This window comes from Lytechinus variegatus, chromosome 10 (assembly GCF_018143015.1).
Source record: "Lytechinus variegatus isolate NC3 chromosome 10, Lvar_3.0, whole genome shotgun sequence".
Lineage (NCBI taxonomy): Eukaryota > Metazoa > Echinodermata > Echinoidea > Temnopleuroida > Toxopneustidae > Lytechinus > Lytechinus variegatus.
In genome coordinates this window covers 33,878,468-33,895,373 of record NC_054749.1, presented here as the reverse complement: position 1 = coordinate 33,895,373, position 16,906 = coordinate 33,878,468, and the positions used below count along the sequence as shown (strand labels likewise).

At 34.8% G+C, this 16,906-nt stretch overlaps 1 protein-coding gene across 1 annotated transcript; it reads right to left on the bottom strand.

Moving 5' to 3' along the window:
• Nucleotides 1-1,108: 1,108 nt before the first annotated feature.
• On the bottom strand, nt 1,109-14,968 carry LOC121423212 (UDP-D-xylose:L-fucose alpha-1,3-D-xylosyltransferase MGP4-like). Its single transcript, XM_041618532.1, has 4 exons — nt 14,504-14,968; nt 12,863-13,134; nt 3,338-3,391; nt 1,109-2,954 (listed from the first exon to the last, which is right to left on the bottom strand). Exons 2-4 carry the CDS (start codon nt 13,092-13,094, stop codon nt 1,978-1,980), a joined length of 1,263 nt encoding a protein of 420 aa, XP_041474466.1. The 5' UTR covers nt 13,095-13,134; nt 14,504-14,968; the 3' UTR covers nt 1,109-1,977.
• Nucleotides 14,969-16,906: the final 1,938 nt, after the last annotated feature.

Here is a 16,906-nt window from a genome sequence, read left to right as displayed (position 1 = left end):
CAAAATTATCTTTACCTATATTCCCCGATCAGTCACTTCTTAATTTTTTTCTTATAAAACAACATAAACATGAAATAATCTTATAAGCCTTATAAAAAGCGTGAGCGCGAAGAGCGAGCGAATTTTTTTTTACTTTCATGTATTTTGTCCTGAAAATTTAATATTCTGGGCAATGTTATATGTGATCCTGAACAAGATTTGTATGTAACTAGATGGTTACTGCGAACGCCAAGCACGAGCAGAAATTCTGTTCTAGCATTATTGAAAAGGGACCCGGTTAAAGACTGCTTACAATTACCCACAAAGATGGTATATATTTCAATAAAGCGAGTGCGAAGCGCGAGCAAATCTTTTTTGACATTCCGACCAAAAAAGGTCATTCTAAGCACTTTTTGTATTAATAAATGGGATAGGTATGTTACTAAACAACTGATGCGAGCGCGAAGCGCGAGAGGAAGAAAATTGATATATTTGACCTAAAAAATATATAGTTAATTGGGTATTATTAATAATGCGATCGTGAAGCGTGAGCAAGCAATTATTGATATTCTGATGTAACACAGGATAATTTAAAGAACATGCATGCAGGCTATCCCGGATGTTTTAGATTTAGACCTAGAATCTGGGCATGGCTGAATATATTTGTTTATGGAACATTATGGAATACACGTAGACAATATTAACTTGGCAAATCAAACAATGTGATCACGCAGCGTGAGCTTAAAATGCTGATATGTAGACCATAAAACGAACATTTTACAGAGCACTTAAATTAGTTAATGTAAAAAATAATGAAAGCTCGATGTCCGAGCTAAAATATGTTTTGTATATTGACTTCAAAACTTGCTCCATATCAGCCTATTGAGCAAGATATGAATCTCATTGAACAGGCAAGTTTATATAGCAACATGAAATAATTTTTTTTACTAGTTTTCCCCTCGCATTAATTTATTCATTCGTCTTCCTTCTCTTATTTTCCTCTTTCTTTTTTTTCTTCTCTCTTCTTCTTTTCCTTTTTTCCCCTTTTTTGGGCTCTGCCAATTTTTTTCTGGGGGGGGGGGGGGGCACCTGGGGGGCACACCAAATCTCGGGGGGGTACGTGCCCCCCCCCCCGTAGCTACGCCACTGTTTCTTTGGCTGCTAATTACCGTGTACATGGTACCAATTATCATGAATGCAATATTCGTTGAGTATATTTGTTAATCTTAGCATTGTCCGTGTTTTCTCATTGCAACATAATAAGTTTTCATCCCCATTTCTTCATAACGACATTCATTTTTCTTTCCCTCCTAAATATTGCCTCTACTCAACTCTCCAATATCTTTCTTTAAAATTCTGTAATTGTTCTGGAAAATGTAGCATATAACATATCGCTAGAAGATAAGCCTACATGAAATTTCTGTAGGATATTATCTGATCAGATTGCAGGAGGCATTATAAGAAAATTTCAATTCATTCAAGAACAAAGTAAGAAAAAAACAAATGAAGCACAGGTCCTGTTAGAAAATACATTTTTTTTTCTAATACATCTTGACGTTATTGCAAGTAACACTCTATTACATTTGATTTTTGACTCACGCTTGATTTGCAATTAAACATGAGTTTCTGGCAATGCCTCATTAATGTGTCAGGGACCCTATCAAGTTGAATAATTTGTGTCATTATCCATGGCAACTCTATTTATCATGTTTATATCCACCATTCCTTGGAATGTCTCCAAAGTATCCTTTGTGCGAAAGCAGAAAAACGAAATCGTACAAGACTAGGAAGACTATGAAATATACCGAATATGATTCTTGATAGCTAGGCCTGTTTATGACGTCATGAATGAGCAGTTCTAATTGAATTCAAAGAATATCAATGTGCCTTCATGAACGGCTTATTTCTACTTGCATGAATTAGACTTAATATTTAATTTTAAGACCTAGAGCTATAATTTGAATTAAGACCTAGACCTATAATTTGAATAATAATTAATCACATATCTATTTTTGGTTGAGTATCATTTTCCTTTTTATCTTTTCCAAGAAACCAAAGCTTTTTCCATCTCAATACGAATTTCTTCTTGGCATATCCGCCGACCTTATTTGCGTGCACAACATATATTTCATTCTTATGAGCTGCGTACCAGCCCTTTTTCAAGAACATAGACTGCCCAGTCGGAAATGCAGTCATGTCTAGTTTCTTAACCCGTAACTTCTTATATCGGATATGATTACGCATAACCCAGTCCAATGCTCCCTGGTCATTTTCAGGAGATGTTGTATTGAGTTGATCTTCTATCCTGGCTTGCCAAGCTTTGACCATTGCTGTGGATCTAGGACTTGGCTTGATGTACATGAAACAAGGGCAAGGAATTTGTCCTCCTTCACCAAGTGCCACCCATATATCATACTTTGAGTAGGTATCGGTGATGAGAGGAACAGGGTCTTTCAGCCATACTGCATCAGCATCAGCAAAGAGGACACCAGCTCCCGTACGCAGTATGTCAAGGATGTAATGTGGACGTTTCCCGACGAGTTGGATGTATTCCTTGGTGTAGAACCCAAGAGCTTTAGAATGGCTCACGTTCTGGTCCGTGAATTTCAGGTTGATCCGTAGCTTTGAAGACTCCATGACGTCCTTGTGGCCATTGAGGTACTGGTAAGCCCCATAGTCCTCTGCGATTAGGGTAATGTTGTAGGGACGTTCCAACCGTCGCAAGCTCTCCAACCAATTCTCAGTCAAGTCGCTGAAGGCCGTGTTAGTTGTTGTCAAGATGGTAAAGGGATCAGGAATCCCGAATCCCTGTAGTGGTTCCATATCCATGGTATCTTGCTTTTCTACATGACTAGTCTTGTTCGTAAGATCAGAATCAACATGAATAACTGCATGGTCAGTAGGTATCTTCACTTTCCTTTGATTGGGAATAGATTCTTCGCCAAGTTTGATGGCGTCGTTTGGCCGCGAGATCCCTGATAATTGATTAAAATGAAGGAGATAGAAAAGTATACATTATGAAATAAAACTCAATCATTTGGGAACGCCTTGCTATCATCCCAACATTAACTTATAGCAAAATACAAAAAATTAACGAAGTAGGTGCTAGATATGTCAATGTACTATATGTCTTGTGAATTTGATTCAAAGACGGAGTGAGAACTTTCCCTGGTGAAGCTTTCATCAGCAACTACGCCATCTGCGACGAAGGAAGAAGCTTGCAACATTGTAAACGAACACTGATATACCGAAGGGAAATTATTGGTACATATTAATGCGAGCAAACATTGAATTCATTTAGTCGATAAAATCACGTTTCTAAAATGTCACGCTATGTATAAATAAAAAAAATTCATACCTGCAGCTATATGATGACCTGATGTTTCTGTTGAAACACTAACGATGCTTCGGGCTTGAATGGAGGAGAATCAGAGAATTTTTTTATTTACAAAAGTGCATGGTGTTACAAAGAGTACTTATGCTATTTATTACTAATAAGACTTATTGATATTTTTTTAACTGAGCCATAAATTTTAAACACTTTGGCTTCCCCTGCTCATGAGCGAGTCTTGATTTTGATTACTTTATACCCTAAGTAAGACGTCACAGAACACTGATCGCCTTGATGAATACATAGTTTGACCATAGCATTATTCTTATAAAACTATTTGCTCAAGATTCGTCATAACAGTATAGTAGAGCGGATTAGCCGAACAATTGTGCAAAATTTGACTAAAGCATGAAACTTTCACAAGTATTAGTATATGCCGTAAGATTTATTTTAAAGATGGGAGGTAAATTTAAAAATACCATTTTCGGCCGTTGCCATAGCAACGGAATAATTTCTCAAAAATGACATACATTCCCATGTAAATGGTAAATAAACATGATATAGATGAATAAAATGATAATTTTCAAGCTTCTAATTAAATATATATAAAATTTAGAAACATTCAAAATCAACAAGATAGTTCCATTTGGTACGTTGCCATGGCAACGGCTTGTTTTTCCCCAGAAAAATAAAATTTTGATTAAAAAAACGTTGTAGAATATGATTTATCTTTAATTTCCCCTAATATTACAGTGTTAAACAAAGATATTTTGGTTGCTAGATGTATAAATCATATCTCAAGCCATTGCCATGGCAACCAAATAACAACTGATTTACAAAAATAACATGGTTGACAAGACAATGGGCAGGTGGAAAAATCAACTGGAATTGACTTAATCTGTATGCTTTAGTTTTGACCCCCTCATTTGAACCACAACTACAGAAAGTGTTCTGCAGGAGTTCTTTATAAAGATAAAAATTTATGTTGCATTGGTAATGCTTGAATTAAACTAAAACAAACAATGTTGCAAAGATCCCGTTGCCATGGCAACAGCTTATTTCCCTCTAGAAAAGTAAAAATATTGATAAAAATGTAGAATACATGTATGATCATCAGTCCATTTTCAATCATTTTTGAGGTACTAATCGGGATATGCTTGTGACTAGATTTATAAATATAACATCTTAAGTCATTGCCATGGCAACCAGATAACATCTAATTAAAAACAACAACAGTGATGACAAGGTTATGGAAAGGTGAAAAGTACAATAAAAATTAACTTATATGTACATGCATAAGGTTTGACCTACTCAATTAATTTAGGGGAAATATTACAGTGAGTGTTCTGCATGAACTAATTGGAATGATACAGATTGATGTTGCCTTGGTAATACTTGAATTAAATAAAAAGAAACAATGTTGCAAAGAACCCGTTGCCATGGCAACAGCTTATTTCCCTCTAGAAAGGAAAAAATGATAAAAATGTAGAATACATGTATGATCATCATTCCATTTTCAATAATTTTAAGGTACTAATCGAGATATGTTTGTGACTAAATTTATATATATATATAAAACATCTTAAGTCATTGCCATGGCAACCAGATAACATTCAATTTAAAAAACAACAAAACAGGGATGACAAGGTTATGGATAGGTGAATAATACAATGAAAATAACTTTTATGCATAAGGTTTGACCATACTCAATAATTTAGGGGAAATGATACAGTGAGTGTTCTGCATGAAGTAATTGGATTGATTCAGATTGATGTTGCCTTGGTAATACTTGAATTCAAGGATAAAAATCAATGTTGCAAATGGCCTGTTGCCATAGCAACGGATCATTTAGTACCAATTTTTATTAAAAAAGGACTATAGAATCTTATTTTTCTTGCATTTCCCCTAATCTTAGTGTGTTAAACATCGATATGTTTGGTGTAAAATGTTTAAATAACATCTAAAGCTATTGACATGACAACCAAATAATATCTAATTTACAAAAATATTAATTTGGACGACAATATCATGGACAGGTGGAAAATATAATATAACTCAATGTGTGAAAGGTTTGGCCAGTCATTTAATTTTGGACAAAAAACTTATTAAGCATTCTGCATGAGTTCATTTGAATAATAAATTGATGTCGCCTTGGTAATACTTGAATTTAATGATAAATATTAGTAATTCAAATGTTCCCCCTCCTCCCTGAGCTGAAAAGTATAAGCAACTTTGATAAACAAAAACATGGTAAAATTTGATTTTTCTTTCATTTCACCTAATTTTAGGGTGCTAAGCATATGCTTGTTGTTAATATGTAGATAACATCTTCAGCCATTGGGATTAAGATGTAATTTATAAATACAAAAAAATTACACTGTTGAAATGATAATGGTCAGGTGGTAAAATAAAATTTTACTTAATCTACATAATGTTTGAACAGTCATTAAGTTTTGAAAAAAAATTACAGTGAGTGTTCTGCATGAGTACAATAGCATGATAAAACTGATGCTGCCTTGGTAACGGTTGAACTTAATGATATCAATGTTTGCAAATGTGTGTTCGGTTGCCATGGCAACGGATCATTTTTCCTCCAGAAAAGACCATCTTTGATTAAAAAAATACCTAGTAGAATCTTATATTTCATTTTTATTTTTACTAAAGTTAGGGTGCCAAAGATACGCGTACATTTTTGTTGTTTATGAATAACATATTGAGGCATTAATATTGCAATAACATAACATTTAATTTACCAAAAAAAAAACTATAGCTGACAAAATAATGGACAGACGGAAAATACAATAAAATTAACTTAATATGCACAAGATTGGACCTGCTCTTTTACAAGAAATTTTGAACAAGAGTTACATTAAGTGTTATGCATTGTTCCATTAGGTTGACAAAAATACTTATGTTTTGGTAATGCTGAACATAAAGATGAATATCAATGTTGCAAATGGCTCCAGAAAAGTACAAATTTCGATAAAAATATGTTTATTTATTTATTTTTTCCCCTTTTAGGGGGGTGCTGAACATAAAAATGCTAAATGATAAGCACAGTCTTGTTTCATTATACATGGCATCGAAATAAGACCAACAAAACTCGTATCAGAGTTTTGTGGGCTCAAATAAATGCCCGAAACTTGATGCTGGACAATTTCGTTCAAAGTATTCGCAGGCGGCCATTTTGAAGAAAGCGTCTTGGGGTGATATGTGTTTTAAAGCTGTTCAACATATCAACATATAAGGGGATTATAGGGGTTGATAACTCAAAATCTTAGGTCTATGTAAGGAGTCGACATGGTCTTGATTTCCAAATCAAGGTAAATACAGTAAATCATCTTTTACATGGAGATCATTGAAAATCATGCCTTGTCTGACTGTTTTAGCATACTTGGCTTGAAATATGATAGCAAAGCACTATTAAGCATCATCTGCCAGGATATGCCTATTTCCTGCATATAAATATCAGAAAATTGTTACTTTTTGAAAATACCCATCATTTTTTTTTTAATTCCTGAAAATTTGCCAAAAATTTAAAAATTTCCCACAAAAGTCAAATTTATTATTCCCATGGAAAGTTTCCATCAAGAAAATTCCCAGTAATTTAGCACCCCTTCTCCCCCCAAAAAATCATTACTAAAAAAATAAAGAGAAAGTGAAAGAGAGATGGATGAAATATTATTTTACGAATAATGTACCCAAAATGAAAAATAAAAATGAAATTTTTTGCTCTGTCGCTGGCTCGGTGAGAACATTTTAAAGTAAATTTTGCTCGATACGTCATATCTGGCCCCCTCAAAATTACACTGCTGATTTTGACGAAGAAAATTTTGTAATACTGTAATAATTTTTAAAGTAACGTTTGAATCTATTCAACACGAAGTTTAATCTATTCACTGGTTATTTTACATGAAAAGTAGACTGGTCAAATACGATAAAAATACCCTTACTGGTTGAAAGGTTAAAAATAATTTAAGCACTCAAGGGTGTTCCAAGATGATGCCCTCACTGGCTGCCGTGAGCTAAAAATCCACAATTTATCCATTACTTGATAAAATGGCTTAAATTTGGTTTCTATTCATTGTTTATAAGGATCAAGTAGTACATTTGGCCAAATACAGGGACAGCCAGTGGTTTGGAATGTCCAAAAATCCAAGATGGCTTCGAAAAATTGAATCTAGAATGGTTGCTGATACCTAAAGCGTACATAGCCCATTTCATATTGGCCTAGATGATGATATTGGTGTTTAAATCATTGGTTTCAAGAGTCTAACAATATTAGGACAAGTTACACAATGTCAGGTGTGTTCGAAAATCCAATATGGCTTCCAAAAACTATTCTAAAACGGTTGCTGATACTTGAAAATGGAATAGCTCCTTTTATATTCACTTGTGAGATATGATTTTGGTGTTGAAACCATAGCTTCAAGAGTCAAATAATAAATTAGGATATAGTTTGCTCAATATCTGTCTGGGGAATATGTTATTTCAAGGGTCAATACATAAGGACAAGCTACATGGACAGTCAGTGGTCTAGTATGTCCACATTTCCAAGATGGCTTACAAAAAAAGTTTTGTAAAACCATATCTAATGTTACTTACAAATAAACATTGGTTGTTCAATATCTGTCTGGGGAATATTATGTTGCTGTCTAAACCATAGTTTAAAGGGTCGTGTAATGCATTAAGACAAGTTACAAGGACAGTCATTGGTCTGGTATGTTAAAAAACGCAAGGTGACTTACAAAAATGGGGTCTAAAATTGACTGTTTTTAATCAAATCTGACGTAGATCATTCTATATCCGCCTGTGAAATGTGATTCTGGTGTCTAAACCATAGTTACAAGAGTTAAATAATAAATTAGGACATAGTTTGTTCAATATCTGTCTGGGGAATATGATCTTGATGTCTCAACCATTATCATAAAACCATTTTTTAATGCATTAGAACAAGTTACAAGGACAATCAATGGATTGATATGTTAAAAATCCAAGATGGCCTCAAAAATGGGGTCTAAATTGACTGTTGTTACTTCAAAATGGACATATAGTTCATTACTAATACACATTGGGGATATGATTTGGTGTCTACAGAAGTGTTTGAAGGGTCAACTAATACTGTACATTGTGTCCAGTTGAACAGACTGGTCAGGCGTCAATATTGTGTCCAAAAATTCAAAGATTGTTTGAAAATGGGGTTTTAAATGTTACTTAAAAGTGGACATAGTACATTAAATACATATTGGGATGTTGTTTTGGTGTCTACACTAGGATTTCAAGGATCAAATGATACGTTGGGACTGGTTACAATGATGTATAATTGTCCAATTTGCCTGAAAATCCAAGATGGCTTCCATAAATAGATTCTAAAATGGCGACTGTTACTTTGAAGTGGATATGATATCCACTTGTGAGAATCTACCTTGGATTTTGGACAAAATTGAAAACTAACCATCCTTGTTACTTGTCCTAATGTAATAATGGACCCTTCATACCACAGTGTAGACACCAAAATTGTTTCTTACAGGTTTTATGAACTCTGATAATTTTTGAGTGATAGAAGTCATTTTGGATGCCATTTCGGAAAACCCTCTTGGATTTTTAGGCAAAATGGACAACTGGATATCATTGTAACAAGTCTAAACGTATCTTTTAAAACTTGAAACCAAAGTGTGAATACCAAAATCATTTTCCTTCTTGGTGGATTAAATGAACTATGTCAATTTTTAAGCAACAGGCTCCAATTCAATAGACTCTCGATTGTTTGAAGCCATCTTGGATGTTGGAACATACTGGATTACTAACTGTCCTTGTGTCCTTGTAACTTGTTCCAATGTACATGATGTATTTACTGACTTTTAAAACCATGCTTTAGATATCAAAATAATATGCACTTGGCAGATATTACACAAAATACGTCCATTTGTTAGTCACAGGGGCTATTCTATATTCCATTTTTGGAAGCCACCTTAGATTTTTGGACATACTTGAAAACTGTTCTTGTAACTTGTCCTTATGTATAATTTGACACATTTCACTATGGCATAAACTTATTCCAGGATATTAAAGAAACTACGTTTTTTTAATGCAGCAACAGCAATTTTAGACTTCATTTTCAAAGCCATCTTGGATTTCTTTTAATACAGGACAACTGACTGTCCGTGTAACTTGTCATAATGTATTACTTGACCATTGAAACCATGGTCTAGACACGAAATCATATAATTATCCCAGACGGATATGAAGTGAGCTATGTCCATTTATATATCAACAGCCGTTTTAAACTCCATTTTTGGAAGCCGTCTCAAGGTCTTGGACACATCAGACCACTACAGTTTTTCTAATCAAAACTGGTACTTTTCTTGGGAAAATGAGCAGTTGCTATGACAACAGATCATTTGCAACGTTGATATTTATCATTGAATTCAAGTATTACCAAGGCATCATCAATGTTTATCATTCTAATTAGTTCATGCAGAACACTCATTGTATTGTTTCCCCTAGATTGAGGTCAAACCTTATGCATGCACATTAAGTGAATTTTTCACCTGTCCATAGTCTCCATACCCTTGTCATCCATGTTGTTTTTGAAAAAATAGATGTTATCGGGTTGCCATGGCAATGGCTTAAGATGTTATATTTATAAATCTAGTCACAAACATATCTTGATCAGTACCTTAAAATAATTGAAAATGGAAAGATGATCATACATGTCTGTATTCTACATTTTTATCAATATATTTACCTTTCTACAGGGAAATAAGCTGTTGCCATGGCAACGAGCCCTTTGCAACATTTTAAAAAGAATTTAATTCAAGCGTAACCAAGGCAACATGATTTTTTTATCTTTCTAAAGAACTCCTGCAGAACTCATTCTATACTTTATGTTCAAATGAGGGGTTCAAAACTTAAGCATATACAGAATAATTCTAATTCTAATTGTATTTTCCACCTGTCCATTGTGTTGTCAGCCATGTTTTTTTTTTTCAAATTAGATGTAATTTGGTAGCCATGACAATGGCTTCAGATATTATTTGTATGTTAACAGCAAACATATCAATTCTTATCACAAAATTAGGAGAAATGAAAGAAAAATCAGAGTCTATAGTCATTTTTCTAATCAAAACTGGTACTTTTCTTGTGTAAATGAGCCGTTTCTATGGCAACAGGTCATTTGCAACATTGATATTTATCGTGGAATTCAAGTATTGCTAAGGCAACATCAATGTTGGACATTCTAATTAGTTCATGGAAAACACTCACTTTATTATTTCCCCTAAATTAATTGAGTAGGTCAAACCTTATGCATAAAAGTTATTTCCATTGTATTATTCACCTATCCATAACCTTGTCATCCCTGTTTTGTTGTTTTTTAAATTGAATGTTATCTGGTTGCCATGGCAATGACTTAAGATGTTTTATATATGTATAAATTTAGTCACAAACATATCTCGATTAGTACCTTAAAATTATTGAAAATGGAATGATGATCATACATGTATTCTACATTTTTATCAATATTTTTACCTTTCTAGAGGGAAATAAGCTGTTGCCATGGCAACGGGTTCTTTGCAACATTGTTTCTTTTTATTTAATTCAAGTATTACCAAGGCAACATCAATCTGTATCATTCCAATTAGTTCATGCAGAACACTCACTGTATTATTTCCCCTAAATTAATTGAGTAGGTCAAACCTTATGCATGTACATATAAGTTAATTTTCATTGTACTTTTCACCTTTCCATAACCTTGTCATCCCTGTTGTTGTTGTTTTTTAATTAGATGTTATCTGGTTGCCATGGCAATGACTTAAGATGTTATATATTTATAAATTTAGTCAAAAGCATATCCCGATTAGTACCTCAAAAATGATTGAAAATGGACTGATGATCATACATGTATTTTACATTTTTATCAATATTTTTACCTTTCTAGAGAGAAATAAGCTGTTGCCATGGCAACGGGTTCTTTGCAACATTGTTTCTTTTTATTTAATTCAAGCATTACCAATGCAACATAAAGTTTTATCTTCATAAAGAACTCCTGCAGAACACTTTCTGTATTTTGGTTCAAATGAGAGGGTCAAAACTAAAGCATACATATAAAGTCAATTCCAGTTGATTTTTCCACCTGCCCATTGTCTTGTCAACCATGTTATTTTTGTAAATCAGTTGTTATTTGGTTGCCATGGCAATGGCTTGAGATATGATTTATACATCTAGCAACCAAAATATCTTTGTTTAACACTGTAAAATTAGGGAAAATTAAAGATAAATCATATTCTACAACGTTTTTTTAATCAAAATTTTTATTTTTCTGGGGAAAAACAAGCCGTTGCCATGGCAACGGACCAATTGGAACTATCTTGTTGATTTTGAATGTTTCTAAATTTTATATATATTCAATTGGAAGCTTGAAAGTTATCATTTTATTCATCTATATCATGTTTATTTACCATTTACATGGGAATGTATGTCATTTTTTAGAAATTATTCCGTTGCCATGGCAACGGCCGAAAATGGCATTTTAAAATTTACCTCCCATCTTTAAAATAAATCTTACGGCATATACTAATACTTGTGAAAGTTTCATGCTTTAGTCAAATTTTGCACAATTCTTGTGTTTTTTGGAGCTTATCCACTCTACTAGTAACAGTTAGGGGTGTTGCAAGAAAATATTGCAATCAATTGCAAAATGTTGGAATTGTACAACTATAGATCAGCGTTAGCTGTAGCAAATCAGATTGAACTTGTTCAAGGAGCAGATTAGCAATCAATCACTATTTTGCAATTAACTATACTGTAGAAACTGTGGTGTTAAAACTGACACCAATTGGTGTTAATAGAGGACCACACCCTGAGTGTTAAAATTACACCCTAAAGATTGAACATAACACCAAAGAGTGTAAATGTAACAACCAAAGGTGTTGTAATAACACCTATAGGTGTAAAACCAACACCACCAATATTTAACACCGGTGTCAAATAACTGGTGTGGTCCTCTATGTACACCGGTTAACACCACAGTTTTTACTGTGTTGTGATTGATTTAGGGACCAGAATAGACTTGCAATTGATCGCAAGTTTCTCGCAACAACTATTAGAGTGAAAAACCAGTTAACTTTCACATCACTGTTGGTCTATACAAACAATGATACTGTGCCCTCTTTTAAATGATAGTTGACTTACGTTATGAATTAACCCTATTTTATAAAAACACAGATTCAAAGTAGTATATTTTGTAGCATAAAGGATTAGTAAAGTGACCGCACGCAGTAGTCCCCTACCACTAGCGTACCTACTGGGGGGGGGGGTAGGGGGCAGACTGCCCCCCCCCCCTGACGAGTTATAACCCATGCAAGGGACCTATCCTTGCCCCCCCCCCCCCCTGTGAAATGTCCTGTATATCCTGTTGAGGACCTTTTTTTTGCTTGTCAATTTTTTTTCTGGCGGACGATTTTGCCCCCCCCCCCCTGTGTAAAATCCTAGTTACGCTACTGTCCCCTACCCTTTCTTGATTTCTTTACGAGTGTAATCATTTCAACTAACCTGCTTTAGCTTTCGTCATCTCCAGGTCCGGGCGCCACTGGCATCGGCAGTCACAAGGGGGCGCTGCTCTCATAAGAAATACTCCAGTGAGAAGGATTTGACCACCAATAAAAGCAGCAAGCATTGTAAAGAGGGCAGTATGTGTCTTGTTCGTAGACCAGGGGGATGTTAAAGAAGAATTCCGAGTTGAGAAGAGGTTTCGTCTCACCCCTCGTTTACCCGATGAAACCATGACGGTTTAGTGAACCTCCAAACTCGGCTTCCAATTCTGTCTGATTAAAAAACAATATAAAAACAATTACTTATTTGAATTGACAGGGGAATTGCCTTAATTTGTAATACCAGTTTTGCCATATGCCTAACATTTTATTTCATATTTTTTTATTTGATATCATTTTATTCATCTTTTTTTTCAAACAAGTGCTCACCTAGTTACCAAGAATGTAGCATTTTCATTATTTTATTTTATTTGAATGCATGATAAAAAAGCACTGTCCATAGCATGCCTAATTCATCGGCAGGTGCCGTGGGCGGGGATTGAACCCGGACTTCCAAATGTCTAGTCGGTGCCTTAGACAACTCGGCCACGGTGATGAAAGTTAACCGATAGCACAGGTGAAGTCATATTATTATCCGGAGGAGGGGGATGCGAGGGAGCGAGTCTACCGTCTATGGGACTGGCATGCATGGGAGAAGATCACTGTTTGTCTTTGGTTAATATGATAAAAACATATTGTAAATGAAATATTGGATTTTCTGTAAATTGTAAATGCAACGTTAAAGCTAGGGCGACAATGTTGGTCAAAGACTGTATCCTCGAAAATATGCGAGGACTAATTAGCGATCACTTTATACCTTCACATGCGTGAAGCTGAGTATTTCTATAGCTATACAGTATAATCATTGCAGTGGACTGGTGAAAAAATTGCGAATTATACAAGTGAAAGTGTATTTTAAGCCCATGATAAACAGTTAATACTGAACTGGAAGAATATATACACGTTTTCAGTAATTAAACTGCACACTATATGCAACACCATTTATTAATAAAAATGCAGTGTGCGAGCGAGGTTGCAAAGGCGACCAAGCAATTAAAAACAATTTATATTTTTTACCCTCTGAACCTCAATGCCATAAACGGTATGATAAGACATCTCAGTATGTGAATTTTAATTTTTTTTTTCAAACACATATACAAATGATTTTGTTTCTATTATGATCTAACTAATTGAAATAGGAATGTATTTTGGTTTTTAGCATCCTATGGGAGATGGTGGTCTGCCCCCCTCCCCCTCCCTGATGAAGGACCAAAAATTTAAGAAATCCCTGCCTCTGCTACACCAAATAAACTGATTTTAATGTTAGGTATAAGCAAGGTAGAAAGTAGTGTCGTATATGGTGTGTCCACAACTATCTGTTGGCCTATCACACCACACATCTTCCTCCTATCATGCCTATTTAACCTTCAATCTTTTCATGCCTTAATAGTTTCATGTCCTGAAGAATTTCAGTAAAAATAAACACATCATTTGCAATAAATTGCTTTGAATATTGGCTTAGCAGTATTTAAATCATGTAAATCATACATTAAAACGGTATTTAACCATAAAAAAACTACTTCAGAAATATATAAATACTCACAAATATTATAGGATAACAAAAGGTAATGTACAGTGACCGGTAGAAAGCATTTAAGGCAATCCGATTAAAACAGCGAACACGTCGTCAACCTCTGCAGCAGACTAAACTTCTGTGTCATTAACATAATAAGTTAATAAATACTCTTGCTTTCCATTTTTATCGAAGACACTGTCCAAAAATTTCACCTTGATATTGCTGTCAACTTTCAACCAGAGTCATCTTTCATGCCATGTCCAGATGTCCATGCAACCTGGGGCCAATTCTCACCGTGACATTAAAAAATCGTGAAAGACAAGAAGGCGAAAAATGAAGTTCATTCCATGGCATCAGAATTTGTGTCTATATCCAGAATCTAGTCCATGATAACTATCATTCTTGCGTCGTAGAAAGTTACAAAATTATCTTGCTCTCGTACGTGTTCAGGATTATATAGGGGGTTGCTTAGATCAAACAGCATTAATTTTACTGGAAGAAAAAGATCAGATGAAACAATTCTACCTGTTGTTACTTTGGAGATGCCAGCCTAAAGAGGAATTTTGAGACATGCGATGCTTTCATGATTGTATTGGAACATAGTATCCTAACGTTTATAGACCTAATTGATAAAAAAGGGAATGTTTGCACTTGTGATACAACTTCCTTCACTCATGCACTTTGGAAAGGGAGTGGTCTTTATGTCCTCAATGAGTTTCCGAAGGGAGAGTGCAAGTATTACGCAACGGAGTACATACTTAGACAAAGGGTCACTATTTAAGATTCGGGTTGGCGAAGTTTGAAAGTCATTCTGAGACCAATAGGGTGGCCAAACATATGTATATAAGGTTCTTGAAAAGTTTTTTATTCTAAAAATTGGCATATTTAGGGGCAAGTAAACCTCAAGCGCGTCCGGGGGGGGGGGGGCTTAGGTATAATGGCAATACGGGTAAGTGCAGTCCTTATGACATCCCCCGCTTCCACGCCTTGCCAGTTCCCAAGCACATTATTTTGATTTTTTCCGTAATTATTTACAGACCCGTTCTCTCTGTTCCTAAGCCCCTCATATTTCAAGTGTCAGCTCATGAAGACCCTTATTTCTTGTTAAATTCCAGCTCCCATGCAAGCACCCAATTTTCAGAGGGAAATCAGTATTTTCGAGCCCCCTCATTTCACAACAGAATTTGGGGCCGTACATCCCTATCCTTTCCATGTACGAGCGCCCCTGCATGGACCTCAAGTAGGGCTACAAGTTGATATTGATAAATAGACAAACATCAGAAAGTATGTAGGCATATACTAGTATACAAGTTTATACAGTGCGTCCAAGAAAAAACGAAACCGAGATTTATCATAACTTAATCATAATAAGAATAAACAAATGACCTACCAATTTAATGCTTAGAATCTCCTCTTTCATCTGGTATTACTTAGATTATTTCTCATGCACGCATGAGTGAGCAAAAACAATTTAAAGAGGGGATACCAAAAAGTCATGGCGGGCTGTATCTGAGTTTCAAAAATGAAAACAACATTTAAAAAATTAAATATCTGCTCTTTAATTTGATACCTCAATTACAGAAAATGGTCAAGAAATAAGAAAGTTCTGCTTATTTGAAATAAAGCTTGAATTTCAATAATTTCATAAATAAAGAGGTTTTACAGGCTAGCGTTCCGAGTCACTCGACACTCCGTTTTGTTGACGATCAGCCATTCATGAAGTCTTTTGTTAACCGTGCGATAGCTTCTGTGGGAAACCGGTGAAAACACGCTTATTTAATGAAATTATGGAAATACGAGCATTGTTTCGAGGGAACAGAACTTTTTACTTCTTGACCATTTTCTGTGATCAAAGTATCAAATGAAAGAGCAGATATTGAACTTTATAGGAATGTGATTTCCTTTTTGAAATTCAGATACCCCACGCCAAATGAGTTATTGGTATCCCTTTTTCAAGAGATTCTAGGTTTTACATTGATAGGACATTGTCTATTGTATTTATGGTTAAGTTATGATAAATCATCGATAAATCTCGGTTTCGTTTTTTCTGGGACGCACTGTTTACTGATTAAATTTACTCAAAATTGGATATAAAGTGTTAACTTACAACATTTTGTTTGAAAGCTTTTAATTTCACAAATCTATATCACAAACAATAGCCTATATGAAAATGATGAACTGCATACTTCCTGTGTACACAAAGTACCGTTTTGGAACGGATCCATGGGGGGCCGAGGGGGCCTTGGCCCCCCCTTCGGCTAAAAAAAAGAGAGAGGGAAAGAAGAGAAAAAGAGGGGAAGAGGGGAAAGAAAAGAAAAGAAGAAAGGAAGAAATGAGAGGAAAAAGGGGGAAAAGAAAAAGGAAAAGAGAGAAGGGAGAGGAGGAAAAGAAGAGGGGGAAGGAAGAAGAGGGAAAAAGAGAGAGAGGAAA